We start from the raw sequence: 21,680 nt of genomic DNA, 5'->3' as shown, positions 1-21,680 counted from the left end.
CTGATCCCGAGTAAAGCTGATGTGAAATAAAGAGATGAATATGAAGAGGTTTGATACCAATAATTAAATTAAAATAAGAGTTTAATTTATTGCATTTAATTTTAATAGCAAATAGAAAATAAAGATAGAAAAGTCAGAAGTTTGAGAAAAGATGAAACAATTAAAATTTACTGGTGAACAATTGTGAAATGAAAGTTTATGTGGATGAAAAAATGCTTTAAAGTTGTTCCCGAAATGATAATTTGGTCCTGTTTTCCGTCCGATTTCAATCAGAAGTGAATGAGCGATGATCAAATGAGTTAGGAGAATAAAATTACAACGGTTGTTTCATTTGTTTGTCTGATTGTGTTTGGGTAATTAATAGTTAAATAGAGCAACAAGGATATAAGAGGCTTTAATTTCGATGGATGGATGGTTTTTCTATGGAAGGAATTAGGTGATTTTGTTTAGTTTGCTTATAAGAAAATATGGAGGAGATGCTTTCTTAATTAATATGTAGATTCCTAGATTATGAGTTGACAACAGATTGAGTTGGACTTTTAGGATAGAAGCGCTAGTAGATCAACAAGGGCGAGTTTTAGAAAGTGTAGAGTAAAAAGCATTTTAAACTCGAACAGAGTTATCATCGTTACGATAAACTCTCATCCCTTCACGCTGAGAGTCTTTAACTTGATCCTTTCTCCGTCGAACTGGTGATCGACCAATTCTAGGTGAAGGCCCTCCACGAACAGGCTTTGAAAATCTAGATGGTAATCGTCTATTAAGTGGAACCTGAGAAACACGACTTTTTGTCAAATGATTAAGGTTGAGTGGTTGGGAAGGGAGTGCTGCAAGTAGAGAGGAAAATTTGATATTAATGAATAATTCATGAGTAACAAAATTGATTCAATTTGGAAATACTTACATGGAAAATCAAGATTTGTATTTCTTACACTGACGGGTATTTTAGTGTTTGAGTAAAGACTAACTTCATCCAAACTTGTTCCTAAAGAACTTTCAAGTTCCGTTCCTGTGCTAAGTAAGTCATCATCAGATCCGGCGGATACCAGATTAAATGTGGGCAAAATGTTAGTCAGATGAGCTCTGCAAAAATAATTGGAAAATATGAATTAGATTGATTCGTTGATAAAAGGATTGATTGTAAAGACATACTTTTCATGACGCAGAATATCGATTTGTTGAGTTAAAACCTCTTCTTCGTCTTGCTGAGAGTTTCGACTAGTTTGACCAGCATTATCACGAATTGGTTGAGACTGTAATATGAAGATAAAAAGAATATTTTAGAAAAAAATTCCAATAACAATATTTTGAAATTAAAATACCTTTGACATTTTGAGAGAGCTTAGTCTTGAAGATGTTGTGTGATAAACACTATCCAACATCTCAATATCTGCCAATGTATCCTTAACTTGTTTTAATCGATCGTTAATTATTGTTTCAATGCATCTGAGAAAAAGAGATAAATAAAATGATTAAATAAAAATTATAAAACGATGAATACAACGCAAACTTACTTTGTTTGTTTACTAATGTCACTAAGTTTATCCTGCATTTGCATTAATTTATCAGTTCTTAAAATACAGGGAGCAAAAACAATTGCCAAACTGTTTGCATTCATACGATTAGCAGCTTCTTGTTGAGCCACTCGGGCTAAATGAAAGATTAACCTTTCAAGTACATCATAATTGGCACGAGGTAGCTTGGCTATATGAGAATAGATTGCTTGAACTCGTTCAGACGGATCAGAAATGGCCGTTGTCCAAAGAAAATCATCATACAATTGGTAGGTCATTAAAGGGTTAGGCATTTCTCTGAAAAATGATTTCAGTACAGCCGTCAACACATGGACAGAATATGAATCTAGGTCAACGGTTTCAATGTTATCCTCTAATTTAGCCTTAAGCTCGTTTATTTTAGAAGTTGTTCCCGATTTACGGTAAATTCCTTCGGTGTAAAGACCTCGCAATTCAATGGCAGTAATTAGATTCTCTAAAACGGTCGGCATTTTAATCTCATCCGATACCAATCTTTCCAACGGAGCACCAAATAGCTTTTTACCTTGTTGCAAAAGAGTTTTATCTCTACATGAAACGGTAACCTTAGAGGTACACTTTTTGTGACATGTAAATTTACATCCCTGACAGACCCAAATTTTTTCCGTCAACCACATCAGGGTTGAACATACTTCACAAACGGTGGGTATATTTGCCATCATTGAAGTAAATTTGTGATCACATTTGAGTATAAACTCTTCACGAGATTCCTTCTTTTTACCACTACCACTTGAATTGTTACCACTAGTTCCTCCACCTCTTTTACGTCTCTTTGATTTAGCCTTGGTATCTTCGGGTGGTACTTTAGAGCCAAGGTTACGAAATTCGTCGAGAAACCCTCTGAATGCGTTAACACCCATTATGACTGGAAACGATTTCCATGTATTCTCCTTTTGGCAAACATTCATAATTACTTGGCCAAAATGATCAATCAAATTTTTATAGGCAATGTGAAGTTGGCCATCTTGAGCGACCGCTACTGAATAAGTTGATAACAGGTTAGATTTAAACTCTTTAAGAGCAATCTTAAATACAACATCGACCATTGATTCCTTAGCATGACTTTTCTTTGACTCTTCCATTGCCATGATTTTGTTATTGATGAATATTTCCATATAGTGAAGTTCAGTAACATCAGTAATGAGAATGTCTTTTGGATCAATGAATTCAGTAGTCCGAGTAACATTCCAGGATGATGATGAATTTGAGCTTCCATTTGCTTGGCTACTTCCACTAAGTGATGAACCAGTTGAAACCATTGTATCATGTTTAGATGATAAATTGTTTCCTCCACTCGAATAGTTTTTAGAGCTTTTCCCTCGTGTTTTGTTTCGTGGTGGACGCGAAGGATTGTGAGGAGAGTTCATTTTGGAAGAAGAAAAGAGTGCTAATTTGCTTTTGTCAATGCAAGGTACTGAATTGGCATTTGAAAGGCAAGTTGTGTGAAAAAGAAGAGAGCATTCAGCACAACGGAAACCACTATTAACCAGGGTTGATGAATTTTGATACATAACTTGTTCACAGAGAGCACAAATATCACTTTTTTGAAAAGAGATGACACTTTTCAGGCTATGTCGAGTGAGTGAGTTATAATGTGATAAGGGTTCACCCGATGGTGTAGTACTTGTTGTGTTTGGGGTCGGTGTATTGCTTGTCGGCGATGGTGTCGTGGTTGAAGACGAGTTATTGGTTGGCAACAGAGATGAATAAAGTGGCGAAGGTTTTGACTTCTTGGATTTAGATTGACTAGAAATGGTTTGATTATTATGGCTCTCTTCTGTTGAATAAATTGAATGATTTTCAGTCTCCCATTGATGATTTTCACCTTCAGCTTTAGATTTCTTCTCTGTTTTATTACTGCTACTTCCAGTGATAAAGGTTCGAATGTGTTTCTTTGCCTTTTGGAATGCTCCCTTTTGATCACGGCCACCTTCAGAGGATAAAAATGAGTCCGGTGGATTAATTTTGGAAGGTGATGAAGGAATACACGGTTCTGAGACCATTTCTTTAATAGGTTTTTTGACAATTACTATATCTGCCTCGGAAGGTGATTTGGCAACTTTTTCATGGCCTCCAAGACTTTCTGAGAAAACTGAACTGACAGGACCTTTATTTGATTTTGATCTCTTCAATGAAACTTTACGGAAAGGTCGTGTTCGTCGTCTGTCAAGGCGAGGTTTATCATCATCTTCTGTGGGTGAGGGTAAACTGTATTTATCGGTTGGTAAGGGTATTTGATGTGGTTGCAATGATTTAAGAGGCTGTTGTGATGAAGATGATGATATCGGTTGAAGAGATTGAGGTGATGAACCAGAGAGAAGAGGTGAAGTGTGTGAAAGTGAATTCATTGAAGTTGGTGCTGGTGGAAGTGAAGAAGGTTGATTTGATGTTGGAGTGTTTGAATAACATGAGAAATGATGCGGTCTTTCAGAGTAAGAATTTCGCTCTGTAGACGCTGGAATAATTAACGGTGGTGGAGGTTGTCTTCTAGGAGGAAGAGGTGGAGGAGGTTCATCGCTTGTTTGTGAGGTCAGATAGTTGTTTTCATGGACATGAAAACTTTCCGGCTCAGAATCTTCATGGACACCTGAACTGTCTTCAGAATCTTTTGAATGTTGCTTTCGAGCAACACTTTTAACTGCATGTCGATGGGGATGTTGAACGTTGGATAAGGTTCGATCAGCTTCAAGTTCCTCTTGACTTGAACCTTTTGAGAGAAATGCTTCATCAGAATGTGATGAATGACTGTCTTGTCCTGATCCATATAAACTGGACATCACTTGATGATGGTTCTTTGATTTTTGGTCCAAATAGTCTTGATTAAATTTCCTACGGACAATAAAGCCTCGAGCATAACTTTGGAACATAACTGTTGCTCGTCGAAGTCTTAAAAAACATTGACGTGCATAATAACATCGCCAATTCCGTTGAATGATAGTAGCAGCAAGGTATTCTAGATGAGCAATCCATTTAAGTTGATTCAACCTTTGCTGAGCTAACCAACGTCTTATGTGAGTTTGTAATACAACAACAGCTTGTCTCATTTGTTGGAAACGTTTTCTTGTTATCCAGGTTCGAACCCAGCGTTGTAAGGTAATAATGCGTCTTAATATTTCTTGATGAAGCATATCATCTAAAGCCAATTTTTCACTTTCTCGCATAAAAATTTTAGTCTTTCCTATTTGATAATTATCACGGTTGAGATTCATTCGTTCGAGAAAATGTCGTACATCAGCTTGTGAGCTTAATAGACCTTTAGGCAATAAAATACGATAATGTTGGATGAATTCATCGAAACTTAAACGAACAGAATATCCTGATTGACGGATTGTGACCGTCTCCAGCATCCCAGTGTAACGTAATTGTACCAAAACCAGCATATCATCAAAATGATAGGGTATTTTATCCGCATTTGATTTGATACATCGTACAAAAAAAGGATTAGCTTGGTTCAATGTTTCCATCAATTGATTCAACGATTGCTGAAATTGTGCAGTCACAGTGGGTGTTTGTTTACGACCTGTTCGTCCCAATGGAGGTAGATAATTTGTTTTACCAACTATTAATTTCAACGTTTGTAAGCTTTTGATACTTTTCTCAATACCACTACCAGTGCTCCTAAAGCTATTGGGTTTGATGAATTTGTTCTTCCTGTAATTCAATTATAATAGAGATTAATATAATTTGACAAAATAGTTTCTTCAATAAAAATCACATTTATACTGTAACTCATTGGTCTCCATATATTTGGACTCTTTTTTTTAAAATTTTAAGAAAAAACAAGTTGAGGAAACAAAATATAGCCGTTGTTTGAAGTGTAAATGCCATGATGTGAAAAACTTGAGATACTGAGTTGTAATTAAAAGGTGATGAAAGCGTTAGAGCGAGAGAAACAATTCTTTAATTAGAGAAACAAAATGGGTCATCAATAAATCGAAATCATTAGATATTGAATTAGACTCGGAAAACTTTGTAGAAATCATCAATTCGTTTGATCAAAGACTTGAACCATATTGAGGCCTACATCAGATCAAAATTGACTTCTTTTAATCACCATGCAAAAACATGGATTAACATAGTTATTAATTCTCATATAATTCATGTGAATGAAAATCTAAGAGGAAATTCAGGTTGACAGCCCATGCTTCAATGGTTTAACTTGCAAAGACTAATGGTTGAATTGGTGTGAAACTGAGAGCATTGACTATTTAAATCAAATAATAACTTGGATTGATTTCTGGTTGAATTGTTGGACACGAGAAGCCAAAAAAGGCTTAAAATCAGCTGTAAGTGCAGATTTAAGGTGATAAATAAGTAATCGAGGGGAAGGCAGATGACTTTGAACAGAAGATGAAGAGTTAGAAAGTATTAATAGCTAATAGCTGAAGGAGTGCCAAGTTGACAGGTCAATTGACATGCTAGCAATAAATTAAGGTCAGATGGAGTAGAAGCAAGTCAAACGGTAGATCAAAATCACAATCAAACAAATACTGATCTACAAATAAAAGATCATTCTTCATCAAAGTTTACGGTAGATGAATCAGTTGGAATAGCCTGAAATGAGAATAATGAAATTAACGGTAAAAAAGGATGATAAGTATAAGAACAGCAAAGATAATGAAACTGTCAACAATGTAAATGAGCAATGAAGAAACGAGATTCTTAAAACCTGAGTTGAGCATAGAAACAGAGAAATACCCATTTAATGTTGATTAAAAGGACAACTGTAATAGTTAGGGATTAAAATACAGTAAATCAAATGAGTGCATGTGATTGATGAAAGAGTTAATTTGATTACAAGTAATTGAAAAGTCAGGAATACTCAAACCGGATCAAATTTCCTGTTTTTCATTGATTCAGTAAATTCCCTCTAAATTATAAATCAACGGAAAATGATTGAGAAAAAATGAACAAATTTCACCACCAATGAAAGTATTTGGCAAAACAAACAATTAGCTGAAAATAGGAGATGAAATTGATGAAAAAATCGACACTTCATTTGAAAACAAGATGAACAAATTACCAGTGAATGAATTGAAGTTGGGTCATTTGATTAGGATAAGTATTGAAAGCTTAAACATTGTGACTAAACATAACAAAAGTGAGTGAAAAAAGGTATTTCACCTAAAGTAACCTTGATTTATTTATGATTGAAAAGATGAAACATTTCATCAAGGTTGAATTACCTGAGCTCAATAGGTACTTTTATGAGAGTTACAGCCAATTCTCGAGCTTAAACAGTTTTATTTGTTTCCAAAAAAAGAGTTTTTTTTCTGAAAGAAACTTCTAATTTGACGGAGAATCGATTTCTTTGTCTTTTTTCACCTTTCTTCAAACTTTAAGCTATGCTTGACCAAAACAACCAGTTATGAACACTTTCACGGCAAACAATAACAGTGACAAGAGTAACAGGAAGATCCTATTCAAAAATGAATTTATCATGCTGGTTGAGATTGAATGATGATAATGATGATTGTTTCAAGAGAGTTTAAACAGGTCTAGTCATCGAATAAAAAATGATGAGAGAGAACAGAAAAAAGCAAATTAAGTCTAGAAAGACCCGGAAAAGAAATGTTTGATACTACGTTTGATGAAAGACCAAATTTTTAGTCCATTCAAGTATCAATAACCTGGACTGAAAATGCGTCTTATGATAAACTTTGTCATTTGAAAAGTTTTGCATTCAATTAATTTGAAAATTGATAATAGATCGTAGCAATGATTGGAGTTAAGTACAAGGAAAGGTAGATGGAAAGGATTGTAATAGTAACTGTTAGTGAATTAAATCAAAAGCAGTTGACAGATCAAATTAACAATCAAATAATGATAAAAGGTTGAATTTAAATAAATACAAACAGTAGCTGCAATATATAAAGCAATGTTCCACGATTGGTATTTAGATCGAAAGAGTGCATTCAAAATCGTATTCAACTCGACAAAGTCAACACAAACAGTTGAAAAAAGGTATCAGTTGAAATGAAACGACAAAACATTTTCAAATTAATGAATAAATCAGCTAATATGACCAACAACGGTGGTGATATTGCAAAAAAGTACAATTCAAACAATGAACATGAATATATAATAGATGCAATTAAGATTGCATAAATAATACATTTTGCTTCTTACGTATAGTTGAGCTAAGGTTATTTTTGCTGCTTGATACAGTAGATGAGAAAGCAATAAAAGCAAAGGTAACAAAATAACAAAGTGAATGAATAAATGTCAGAAAGTGCGATTGAAAAGTGTACAACAATGCGAAGAGTCGCATTGATGTTGCAAAGGGAAATGTAAAATTTTAGACGTTATCAGATTAAATCATGAGAATATCAAGTTTTCCAAATGTCATGATGAAGAATTAATTTAACCATGCAAGTGTTCATCAACAAAGTTATAATCTAGTGACTGTGACTAACAAATTTTCAACAATTAGACAGAGATGGTGAGAATCAAGTGTACCAAAATAGTATTCATTGTAAGGTTAATGTGTCAACAGTGTTAACTGTTCAAGTGATCAAGCTATAAATGGTATAAAACAGAGCAATTTACATGATAAAACATTTCGGTTGTTGAATTTTGTTTGAAGAAAAGGGTAAAGAATTTTGCTATTTACTTTGGACACAATCCCATAAAAGCAAAGTAAATCAACGTAGGTTAGATGAAAACAGTTGATGTGACAAGGAGAATAATAATAACAATCAAGTGATGCAGTTTTAATTTTAATTCACTTTCAGTTTATTCATTCATGTCAAGGTGATATTAATGTGACCTTCTCAATCAATCAAATTTGATATTCCAGCTTTATCATGCAGCTGAATCTTGTTCCTAAAGATAAACAATAACATTGTTAACCGTCTTGAGGTTTCTATTGAAAATATATTTCTTAAAAATATCATGAAAACAGAACACATAAATAAGCAAAACTTTGTTTCTAGTATTGTTTCATATCGACTTGCAGTTTCAAACAAGGCCAATTGACAATACCTGGTACAATGGAAGAGGAAATCATGGAATCTCAGAGATTCAGTGATGAATCATAAGCATGAACAAGAAACCATAAAGGAAGGAGAAATTCAGAAAAATGTTTTCGAAAAATAAAGTCACCAGTTTTACTAGGATTCACTTTATTTAATATTTCAATGACCATCCAACATGAGAACTGTGTTGATCATTTAGGAAGAAAGGTCGTTTTAAAAGTTGTTGATGGTGAGTAAACAAGTGAATTAAATAATTGGAGTCTGATTACAGTTTAAGTTATCAATAGATTCAGTTGCAAGGTCAGAATTTTTTTCCTTTTATCAGACAAACAATTGAACTTCAACTAGTATTACCACTTTCTCCCAGACTCTCTCATCTTCATCATTACTCATTCATCTTTTCATCATTCTCATCGCTCGGATGATTCTTGACATTGGCTTACCCAATTTATATTATATAACTTTTTTAATAGCAACATGTTGATGTTGATTGTTCACGTTGATTGTACTTGGTCAATGGTAGTAATCATGTTACATTGAATACAAATGGGTGTGAACAAGCTTTTTACAGCTGAACTAAAATTTCAAGATTTTTGATACAATAAAATTATGAACAAATCAAACAAACACAATGAAGATGAAAAAAACGTTATTTTACCAAATCTGATTGATAAAATATATTTATAAGCAAAAGATACGTTTTAAAGGAAATCAATTTTCAATGAAAAATCCGAGATTTGAGTTGAATTAAAAAATCATTTTAGGATTGAAAGAAAATCAAAAATAATCTAAATTTTGTATATTGAAGATCAAATTGAAATAATTTTGGTCTGAGCTCAAGAATAAAAATAACCATGAGATTAAGGATAAGGATATAAGAAAATCAATCAAAATCCAAGCCAAAATTAAACTTTAAGTTTCATCATCAAATCAACAATTAGTAAAAAATAGTTTCAACCTTGAAACTGAATCATGATTAAACATGCAAACTTAAAGTAGGTCTGATTATAGCTGAAATTGTGGCTTTTTGATGAAACAAAAAAGTAACAGTCAATTGCTTTTTCCTTTGACTTTTTAACCAAAAATATTGAAAGTATTATACAGAATCCAATAGTTGCTTCAACTTTTTGAGCAGCAAGCAAATATAAACAGCAACTAATGAGGTGAGTTTTTTGCTTCATGACGCGTGTTTCAGCTCTTAGCACGCAATTGCAATGACGCTATGTGCTAAGACAGCCGTTCAGATGCACACACAACAGTTAAAAACAATCAAACGGTAAAAACGATTGAAAAAACAAAGCAACAAACGAGGTAAAAGAAGGTAAAAAATGATGCAAATAAAGGCTGATCCTAGATGGAACCAATAATGAAATGACTCGAAATGTTGATAAATGAAAAACTCTTTCGACTGTGAATAAGATAAATACATGATTAGGATAAAAGGGACAAAAAGGCAATTTTTGTCAGCCGTTAGTAATCAGTTTGACTTTTGTGCAGTCAAAAAATTAACTCAATCATACAATTAACGTAAAAATAAGTAAACCAATAAGTAAATTATAATGATTGAGATAATAGTGAAGATGAACAAAAAGGTGAAATGAAAGAATCTGAATGTTGTCAGGAATGAAGAAGAAATGTTCCTGAATGAGTGAAAAGGATGAAAAGGATACCCACTCAATTAATCTAAAAAGTAGAGTAAAACGGTGAATGATTGAAAGATGAAAAATATAACAACAAAAAAGCATGTAATGCAATGGCAATAAGCCAGTGAGAAAAAAGGACAAAAAGATGATAAGTTGACTGTAGGATGATTATGATTCTGGTGGTGATCATGTTGGTGATGTTGGTGAAAAAAGTAATCTCATGACAGATTCAAACTATTGTCAGTTTTTTGCTTTATAAAAGTAACCTAATGTCATCATGAACCGGCCATTATCAACTGCAATTGCCAAAATTTTGAAAACAATGTAACCAGCAAAAAATAAGCACTTGTTTATCCCAACATGTAACATCATCACTTCAAGTTATTTATTTGCTTCAAACCTTTTTTTTCTTCTTTACTTTTCTTCGTCATCTTTTTGCAGTGTTCAGCATTTAAGGTGAAAAACAGTTTTCATCTCATTTCAGGCGAAACCATTTACATGTCAAATGGAAGAGAAAGAAAAAAAATGTCTTTTGTTGGTGTTGATTGTAATAGTTTAAAAACACAGTGTGAGAGTGTCAATGAATAAGATTGAATTACAAATAAACAATACAGCTAATAAAATGTCAAGCAACAGCAAAAAGAGGCAATTTTCCACTCAATCAATTACTTTTAACCAAAACAACAATTTATTAAATCAGACACAATGATGCAAATTAAGGTTCAACTAAAACAAGGATTCAGGTAAGAAACCCTTTTTTGTGGCTTTCACTCAAAATGATTTGAATTATTGGAGGCATTTTCAAAAATATCAAATCAACGTAAAATTAATAATTTCATCCTCAATATTTACAATTAAAATGGCAATTTTGTAAATAATGATAATCAATAAGGTTATCAATTTAATACAACGTTCATTTCATCAACTGAATTGTGTGATTATTGGATAAACACGAATCTATTTAATTTCAATAACATAAAGGTAAACTGATGAAAAAGATTTAGCAAAAGTATGTTAAAAGTTAATCTAATTTATAATTCAATAATTAATGAATGATTAAGTATAATTGAGCAATGAAAATATTCACAAAATGAGGAGAAAATTAAGAAAAATGAAAGAAAAATGCAAAGTTAAGCCTAATTGTAATTAATTAGAATCAACTGTCGTTCCGAAACAGTGATTAACTAACTATTAGTTGAAAAAAGATGAGCATTTAAATAATGTGACGGTCAAGGTAACCGGTAAAAGGTATGTTTATCCATTACTTAAATCACGAGCATCATTTGACCTACACATTTAAAGTCAATGATGATGATTATGATGATAATGATGATGAAGCTTGAAAAGGGTTGAAAAAAGTGACGTTAAAGGAATGTTAAGCAAATAAAATATCGAGAATCAGTTGATCACAAATGTTTACAACAATCAACTGATTATTTTTTTTCAATTGTTAAACTGTAAATCTGTATTATCTTTACAAACAAATATTAATTAAATTCACAGTTTATGCTAATATGGATATTGAATTGATAAATATAGAAAGTTAACCCTCATGATTAACATGATCAACATTATACTTTTACCTAAATAGTTTGCAGTACATATTTTAAATTATCATTATCAAATTAAGTCACACTATCATCATGTTAATCACCATCTTGATTATTTTTAAAACATATAAGTTATCATCATACGGTCGTACAATTAACTCGTTTATTAAATTCAATTGCAATTTAAGTCATCCATTAATTGTAACTACCAATCTTGTAAAATTTTGCAAAAACAAAACGCAAACGTTTAATTCAAGTGTACAATTGATGCTTAAATCTGGTTTAAATTGTAAAAAGCAACAAACCAATCGGAGAAGACAAAATTAGTTAATATTCATGAGAAGACATTGCTTTGTCAATGATGAAATTACGTGAAAGAGTGTATAATATCAATAATAATGCAAATTTTTACTTTGCATCATGTTCATTGTAGTTAAGAACAAGGAGAGGGTTAAGATCACTGGAAGGGAAAACAAAGTTATATTGGAAACAGCAAAAAGTAATTATTGTGGTTTCAAGCTAATTTGAATAATTTAAGATGCGAGTGCTGTTTAACGACCAACAAAAAAGGTTTGATTAGAAGTGACAAAAAAGTTAACATTTTAGACACTTCTGACATGATTTGGGTTCATCTTCATCTATCTTCCTCTCTTTCTTCCTCTCTTTCTTCCTCTCTTTCTTCCTCTCTGTCTTCTTCTTCTCAACATCTCATTTTTCTGCTCAATGAAAGGTCGTGAGAAAAGCTAACGACAACTTTTTTCTCCCTATGAGCTCGTCCAAACTGATTATTTGCAAAATGCAAAACCAATGCTAACTTTGAAAGCTTATTTAAGCAACTTGATATCAATCTGTCTCATTTACTCTTTACGGATGACCTTTCAGCTCAAACACCACAAACCACAGAGGTTTCTGTCCATTTCAACCAAGTTATATTTAGTGGTTGCAAACTTGTCCAACTGTTGATTTATGAGACATTGAATGAAACATTCAACTAAAATAGCAGTAAAAGTTATTTCGTTGGTTTTCAGTATTTTCATGAATAGCAAAGAGTTACACAAAACTATGCTTAGTTGTCATGGTTGAAATGAGAATAAACGTGAAATTGTTTCCGTTATTTTATCCATTGCTATGGACACAAAGGGGTTTGTAGAGGACAGAATAAGTTCACCATTGCAAAGTGTGTTGAACATTAGTCAAAATAAATGAAAACTAAGCAAAGTGAAATGAACATTAATCAAGTTTTGGTAAATATACATAAGCTAATATTTACCGATTAAAAGGGTAAGTGAAAGTAAATGATAAAGTTTGCCGTGAGCTGACCTATGATTAGAATGAAATGTTAGTCGAAGGGTCAACTTATGGCATGAATGTAAACTAAATACGGATTGAGGAAAAAATCTATCAAAATGGATTAATTTGTAATGAAAGAAAATTCAAACCCAAAAACGTTAATGAAACATTTTGCGTGAATAAAAGAAGATAATGAAACTGGCGAGTTTTTCAAATATTGAGACAAAATCGTGAGAAAAGTTAACATGGATTCCATTAAATAAGCCATTAGTAAGTATACTTAACAAAGTCAATATAAACATAGATTTTGTTTTCCTTTTTTTTTCATCATCTTATTATTTTACATCATCGTTTCAATATTTGGCCCACATGCACTAAGGGGTTTAGGCTTTCCTGTAATCCGGATAAAAGTTTAAATTTTTAATCATCATCAATAAATGTCATTAGGAGAGAAACATGAGAGCAATAAGTTGGCTTAAGATACAAGAAAAAGCTGAACTTCTAATATCTGTAAATAATGAACAGCGTAAAGTTTCATTTACAAGATAATATATGAAAAAAATATAAACCTTGTTCATTCTCAATATCATTAAAGTTTTGTTGGTTCATCTTGTTAACACTCTTGCATGATGTTGAATGATAATGAACACAGAATAATTTGTGATCTTTATGCAACAAGATTAATGTTCAGACTGAACACGGACGAGGTTCGAAAGGTAAAAAAATTCAATTGATTGACAAGCTTTGACACTAAAACATTGTGTTATTGAAATTGGCAAATGGCGATTACATTTGCACTTCAAGAGATAGTTTGAGCGTTAATTTAAAACTGATGAGGATATTTGGATGAAGGTAAGGATGCTGACAGGATGTGAAAAGTCAATTAATGAAATGCTATGAGTAAATAATAAAATTGTCTAACTGTCATTGTTAAATAATAAATTTGTTTCACGCTGCAATTGTTTGGGAGCAAAAAGGAGGATGATTTGTGAATGATGGTGAAGGTGAGTTGGGAGGGTTTGATAATGATGTAAAAATTAAGGAAACTATTAAGCAATTGATGTATTATTTGTGAACAAAAGGTAAGTCAAAATTTACTGATTATTGTCCTTCCTTAATGACAATGTTCCTGTTTACAGTATTCAATTAACTTTTGATTTTTGTCAAGCTAAAGTAGAAATTAATTGAAAGAAACATAAAAAATCAAATTAAATTTGAAGTTCAGGTGAAATTACTGTTTAAACAATTGTTGAATAAAATGGTCTGTCAATAATTCAATAAACGTAACTGGCAAGATATTCAATAATTTTGTTAGAATTGATTTTTAAACTTTTCTGGATGAAATTTTCTGATATTGAAAAATTAATTGTTTAAATAGCATTGTAAGGGTAAACAAACAACAAATTAAAAGTACAATACTAATTAAATTAATAGATAGCTTGAGAGTAACAAATCAATTAGCTCAAGATCAAGATGGATTGAAAAATAAACAATGCACTTTAAACTGTTTTTTTGATGCCTTGTCAGGATGAAGGTTAAGATGTGTTGAGTTTTTTGTGATGTTATTGTTGAAGGAAGTTGAAACACGAATCAATGATAAAACTGGCATTTCAGAGCTAATTTAAGGGGACGGAGGATAGACATCAATTTTGATGGCGAATCGTTGGGCTAATTTTTTGTTATAACAGTTTCAAATGTCGTCAACAGATTGAAAAATTAAATTGAAAAAGACAAAGAAATCTTCATTTCTTGAAAGGAAATTCATTTGTTTGAACTTCTAGGTGAGAAAAATTGACCATGTTGATATAAAAGGTTGCAGACGTTAAATAGCCAGTTAGATGGACAATATTTGCTGATAATGTAAGTAAATATTGGCCATTGTGTGTTGATGAATCAGATGAAAGGTTAACGGGAGAGTAAGCGTGCAAACATGTGTTTGCAAAAATCTCACGCTATTTTCATTTCATTTCATTTTTTTTCTTGATGCCAACTTTGAACATTAATGTTCAGTTTGTGATAGTTTGATTGTGATCGATACAAAAATTACATGATAATGCTTGTGAAAAGATGAAACTGGTCCTAAAAATAATTATAATAATGATGATGATACTGATGGATTGGGTGGTAGAGTGAAAAAACAGAAGAAACCAAAATAGGATGAGATAACAGGGAAAAGGTACTATGATGTTACTAATGATAATGATGATAATGGTGATGAGATAAATGAATTGAAAGATGGTTATCTCTAGAAGGAAGAGGATAAAAGGATAACATCGTTGTTGTTATGATTCCAAGAGCAGGAGTCAGTTGAACAGGATGACGATAATATTGCAATTCAATTCAATTCCATCAATGAGAGAAACATAATTGTCATCATTTAATACACATAAAAAAGTTACCTTGTTTCAACTGAGAAAACAAAATAAAAAACATTTCATTTCAACAGCAACTTGTTTGCTTGTCATTACTATTTTTATCATTATTATTACATCAACTAATAACTATCGTTAAACTTTTTTTTATAGTGCAAGTGTCTGTGCAATTTGAATTATTGATTGAAGTTGATCGTTATGAGTTAGAAAGTCATTATTTTTAAGTATTATGAATTACTTCTAGTTTTTTCTCAGTAACTATCAAGAGACAATCAAAATATAATTTGAATTAAAATACAACTGATCGTCTCTTGGTGTTATTATCATCATTATTATTACCACTATTATTACAAGTCAAATGTAAAGTTTAAAACATTGAGGTTATCTATGAAGGTAAATGTATCAATAAAAATAGTAGTTGACTAAAATGATGAAAATTATTCAAACTGGTTTGTGTCAACGCATTGGATTGAATCCATTGAACATTATGTTCACCTAACGATTTGTTGATCATTAATTTTTGTCGATCAGTGAATTAACAAAAATCCGATCAACAATTGGCCTTAAAGGAAATCAAATTTCTCATTTCAATCTATTGCGATCTTGGGTTAACTTGACTCTAGATGGGAAACTAAGCCTTAAACTTTTAAGAAATCAAAATGAGAAATTTTGAGAAATAATCAAAATAATCAGTAAGATATGGGTAAGAGAAAGGTATATTGAATATCAGGGGAGAAGGAAGAGAAAGAAGATGGGAAGATTTAATATTACGCTTCGTCAAGTTGAATGATAATATTTGATTAAAGAACGGTTTCCAGGATATTTTAAGATGAAGAGTTGAGAAAGGAAAAGAGTGAGAAAGAGGAAAACATAGAATAGGCTAAAACTGGAAGTGAAATGTGAGAGTGTTATCATTAAAATTTAGGATGATATCATGAGTAACCATGGATTACAACAAACATGGAGTCAACAAAAACAAGAATCAAAAAATATGATTAGCTGTGTGATTTAGATGGTAAGTAGCTGAATAACATTAAAAATGATGAAGATACCGAGTTAATTGGTTTTCATCTTGAATTTTAGGATCATTATATTGAAAATAAAGTTATGATCAATTGGATAAAATAAATAAAACTATCAATCTTTTAAAATAAATGTTGGTTCATCTTCACATATTGTGAAAATTATAAAGCTGAAGATAAATGTTGATATGAAAATGTTTTTCTGGTTCACATTTGGTTGACTCATTTTAAGTAGTTTTTTTCAAGGCAAAAAAACAAGTCAATTTTTTCAACCAACTCTGAATTGTAAACATCAGCGATAATGACATAACTGTCATTATCAAAGCAATTCATCAACTAGAATGATAATGATGAGCAGATTAAAAGCAAAGACAAAAACAATGGCAACGATGATGACCATCGTCAAGCAAAAAGAGCATATTTTTCACAGAAGACGAAAACAAGAAATTAAAGATGAAAATCAAGAGACTGAATAAAGAGATGAGAAAGAGGAAAAGTAGGAGGATGATGCTGATCAAAAACAAATATGATGAATATGGGTTGTGTGTGAAATGGTGAGAGAGAGATGAAGAAACAAAAAGGGATTCCAATAAGAAACCCAATCCATGTCTTTAAGATGAGATATGGAATAGAGAAAGACTTGTTTTACTGAAGGAGAAAAAAGCAGTCCAGATCTTCCTCTTTTCCTGTCTCTCTCATCTTGTCTTCCTGTCTTCAACTAAGGATACAGGATTTTTGCTCTTCTTCATCATCTCTTTCTACTAATTTTACATATCACCATAAACAGAGAGACATGAGTAAGTATAAATGTGAGTATAAATTTTAGATTATAAGTTTTTTCCTTATATGTTGATTTTTTTACCTTTGCTTCATCTCAAAGGCACCTATTTTACAGGTTTTGGATTTTGATGAGGTTGTGTTCATCGATCCGGCACCATTCATGGCTAAAAGATGGAGAAGGAGAAAGAGAGAGAAAATTGGAAAAAGAGAGTTTAGTTAAGGAAATAAATACCGTTTGAAAAAGAAAAATCGACTATCATGAGAAATTGAGTAAAAGGAAGGTGAGAAGCTTATTGTTTAATGCGATATGGAAGTTTGGTGTTATAATACGGATTCTGAGAGCGATAGTAAAAATTTGATGATGGTTTGTTTGTCTGACAAAGTGTGTAAGTTGTTTTTATCTGATTCTGACAATGTGTATATTAGAAGTATCAGTCTGAAGTTGAGTTAAATAATGGTGATAGGGAGAAAAATAGGTTTAACAATAATGAGAAATGAAAGAAAATTCGGTGAAACGTATAATGATGAAAGGAAAGTATGAGTTCAAGATGGGAGTGAGAGTATGATGAAGCAGGTTAAAAAAGAACAAGTTGAAGATTATGATGAAAGAAGAGAGAGAGAAAAAGAAAGAGAAAAAGAAGGGTCAGGGTAAGATGAATGCGAGAGCAGGAGAAGTATGTAAGATAGAAAAGGTAATTGATGTGAGGATTGTATGGTAGCTGATTGTTTGAGTTGGTAGAAAAAAAGTAACAATTAAACAAATGATGTTTTTTTCGATGATTACCTCTTCTTTGCTTGGATTGCTCTCTCAGTTTGGTGAATACAAAGTAAGATTTGAAGAAGGCCTTTAATATCTGCCAACGGAAGATGGCAAGAGGATTTGATCCAACTAGTTCACGGACAAAAGCAGAACTACTACTTTTCAATAAACAAACAATATCTGGTCTCATTAGGTCCATATTTTTTTCACGGAAATCCTTAATTTGGTATTTCACTTTTCCCGCATAATGTTTGATCACAAAAGCGCTCTGACGACAAGGAGGCACTTCAAATAAAGGATTATTTTGATGATGGTTCACAAACTTTTGTAAAACCGTTGAGTTGCTAGCTCCTGGAAAGTTACATTGGTCATCTAATAAACACAGTAAACCTTGTGGACGGCCCTCAATAAGATTAAGGCAACCAACATTATCATGAAAATCAATACTCTTCCAATTGATTCCTTCTCGCCTGTATTCCTCTTGTTCATATTTAAACACATGCTGATTAAAATAATGATGAAGATGTTCATTGGCAAAATTAATACAAAACTGTTCAAAATAATTTTGATCACCAAAATCTTCAAAACCAAATATATCCAAAACACCAATATAGTTACCACGATGATCACGAGGTTCTTTTTTGGTTAACAAAGCTTGATTAACTTGCATAACAATCCAATCAAAAAGAGCACCATACAAACACTTTGCCATGGCATCTCGAGTAGCCACTGCATCAGCCATTTTATAATTGATAATTATTGTTTCACCTTTGGCTGCTTTTGTTTTTTTGCAGGTTAGGGCACTTAACAATGTTTCCTCTTTGACCATTAATAATTTTGAAATGATGGACACTGCTTGAACGTTTTGCACCATCACAGTTTCATCACTGTGGTAAGTTGACTTTTTAGTAAATTCAACATTTCCTAGATGAAGTACTGCTGAAAGAACAGCATACAATCGACGCTGTTTTTCCCGTGAAAATCCAACCATTTCAAGGGACTGTTTAAGCCGACTGAATTCGTAAGCTTCATCGACCCCTTCTAATGTATAACATTTACTTTGATTTAAGTAAAAATAATCAGATGCTTTAGTTAAATGTAGAACTTCTTTATCAGCTTGATCAGCGCCGGCCAACAAATAATAGAATACATGATAATTTCTCTCATTTTTGGCTTGAGAAACTATCCTTGACTTTTCCAATAGATATTTTTGAACCACGGCACCATGTACCATTCCATTTTCTTTGTAATTAACTTGAATAAATTTACCGAATCGACTTGAATTATTATTATGTTTTGTCTTGGCATTACCAAAGGCTTCTAAGACAGGCCCAGCTCCAAGAATGGTTTGTTCCACACCGCTTCCATGACTGCCTTTTTGACTAAGAGCAGTTAAATGGTGAAGAAGAAGATTGGTGCTTTCTGTCTTACCAGAGCCACTTTCACCAGATATCACAATACATTGGTTACATCTTTTGCGAAGCATAGCCTAATAAAGGAAGAGATGGGAAGAAAGGAGAGGAAAAAGAAAAAGGAATAAACATTTTGTTGATTAATTGACATATTCAATCCAATAGGTTAAGATAAATGATTTTATAGACAAAAATAAGGGAGTTATCTTGATGTAATGATGATGGTAAAAGAGGATAGCAACGAGACTATAAGGGCCTTCGTATAAGTCTCCCATCATCATAAACATCAAAAGATCCGCTATCTAAAAACCATACCATACCTGATAGGCAGCATCCGCAATGGCAAATATGTGTGGTGGTAAATCACCAAGACGGCGATTTTGATAAAGTTGAACATATTTAGGGTTATAAATAGGATAAAATTTAAAAGGGTTGACGGCAATCAAAATGGACCCAACATAGGTATAAATATGGCCTTTCTCAAATCTTGCCTGTATTGAAAAATGAGTAAAAAAGTCACAATAAGAACAATGTTCATAATATAATGTGCCATTATAAGAATGTAAAATTTCTGACCTTAAGATTTTCCAATAAAGTTTGCTCTGTTAAATCGGGTAGTTGGCACAAATCTGGGTACTCTCTGTCTCTTGGTTGATACAGGAATCGAAGGAAATAATCTTTCAAAAGTTGAGAATCATTACTATCGGTCCATGAGAAAGACCAGTTCATACATTGTTGCATAATTTTACGTCGTAAGCAGAATCTATACTCAGGTCCAATGAAACCAGAAAAAATATCCTTATTTTTACCATCTTTGGGTATACCTTGGTTGTTGTTACACTTAGGATTAAGAGGCCACAATAGTTGAAGGGCAACAGGACATTCACTAGGACCTATCCGTCGTTCTTTACAATCTTCGCCCTCATGGCCAAGTATCACTTCTGCAAGCTCGTAACTATTGGCATCTCGGAGACTCAATTTTTCGGCTATACATTCAATTATCTCCTCTGTTGTTGTCTGTTTACTTGCTTCAATGGACAAGGCCTCATATAAACGGCTAAAAGCTCCAACATAAACTTGGAGAACAAATCTGTCGTTTGACATGTTAACATGAAACTAATTTATAAATTCAATTTATAAATATTTATTTATTTACTAACTTATGAAACAGTTGCATTGTACATATTGTAGACCATTTGTACAATACAAAACACAATTTTATTGTTGCATTGCTTTAACGAATACAACTGTTTCATACAACTCAGAACAAAATGGTGGATAAAAACAGGAAAAAATAGCCTTTGCGCCTGCTTCACACTCTTTTTAAAAGTCGCCATCTATCGACTCTAAAACAGCTTTAATATTCCGAATGACAAAAATCAGATTCTTAGCGCCAATCTTAAATTTTGTATCTCGATCGGCTTTTCTTCATTTTAACACTCGATCAGCGACAAGAAATTCATTATTTAATTGAGGCTTTGTTTATACTAATTACAAGATTATGTAAATTTATAAATTTCCACCTGAAAATTCATTTCTAAGAATCTGAATAAATCTTTCGAAATTATTTTTATCATTAATTTTATGACCTTAAAATAAAGAGATTCAGCTTGAATGAAAGTTTACATTTCCTTGAAGAAAGGCTTTTTTCATCCCAAAATGAATAGAATAAATTGATAAAAGCTAGAGATTTCGTATAAAATATAATTTTATCATTTAGCTTTGATAATTTTAACTCCAAACCAAACATCAACTCTTTCACTTCTCATTGAAAAGAATTGAATAAACAAAAAATTGATAATTATCGAGTTGAGAGGTAATCAAAATTGAGATAATTTTGTTACGATAAAACTATTGCAATGATTTTTGACTTTGTTATCCATATATGAATAGCATTTGGAAGGCAAAGCCGATTGAAAATATTTTGAAATAAAAGTTTTTCTGGTAAATGATTACAGTTTTTGGATAGTGAAATTGAATGAAAACAGATGGAGTCACCAAGTTTCATTTTCCTGTTTCAGACTGAAGTTTCAGTTATTGCATTTCCAATCCAAGGAATCATTCTTTAAGAATTAATTTAAAAACTTTTAAGATTTTCAAAGGTTCAAACTCATCCTCTTGGTTGATTTAAAGTGGCATAATGAAACTGATTTATGGCACTTCTGACTGACGAAAAAATGTTAAAAGTTAGACCTTCGAACCTTCGACCGTTCCTTAACTAACGTTAGGAAAAGTTGAATTCCTTTAGTAGAGGCAAGGATATCATGACAGTTACGATTATCGGGAAGATGCGTCTAATCTGACTAGCGATCTGTTTTACG

General features: G+C 32.2%; 1 protein-coding gene across 1 annotated transcript; it reads right to left on the bottom strand.

Moving 5' to 3' along the window:
• Positions 1 to 63: 63 nt before the first annotated feature.
• Positions 64 to 20,604, bottom strand: LOC107368552 (unconventional myosin-IXb). The gene is made up of 9 exons (XM_015936400.3): positions 19,936 to 20,604; positions 19,680 to 19,850; positions 17,972 to 19,436; positions 17,270 to 17,351; positions 1,515 to 5,204; positions 1,323 to 1,446; positions 1,153 to 1,253; positions 905 to 1,083; positions 64 to 827 (listed from the first exon to the last, which is right to left on the bottom strand). The coding sequence occupies exons 1-9, from the start codon at positions 20,461 to 20,463 to the stop codon at positions 604 to 606; spliced, it is 6,564 nt and encodes a 2,187-aa protein (XP_015791886.2). The 5' UTR covers positions 20,464 to 20,604; the 3' UTR covers positions 64 to 603.
• Positions 20,605 to 21,680: the final 1,076 nt, after the last annotated feature.

The sequence above is a fragment of the Tetranychus urticae genome, chromosome 1, assembly GCF_039701765.1.
Source record: "Tetranychus urticae isolate SD_2017Ah chromosome 1, NJAU_TeUrti_SD_1.0, whole genome shotgun sequence".
Taxonomy (NCBI): domain Eukaryota; kingdom Metazoa; phylum Arthropoda; class Arachnida; order Trombidiformes; family Tetranychidae; genus Tetranychus; species Tetranychus urticae.
Note: the sequence above shows the minus strand (reverse complement) of the source record. Positions and strands in the feature narration are given on the sequence as shown.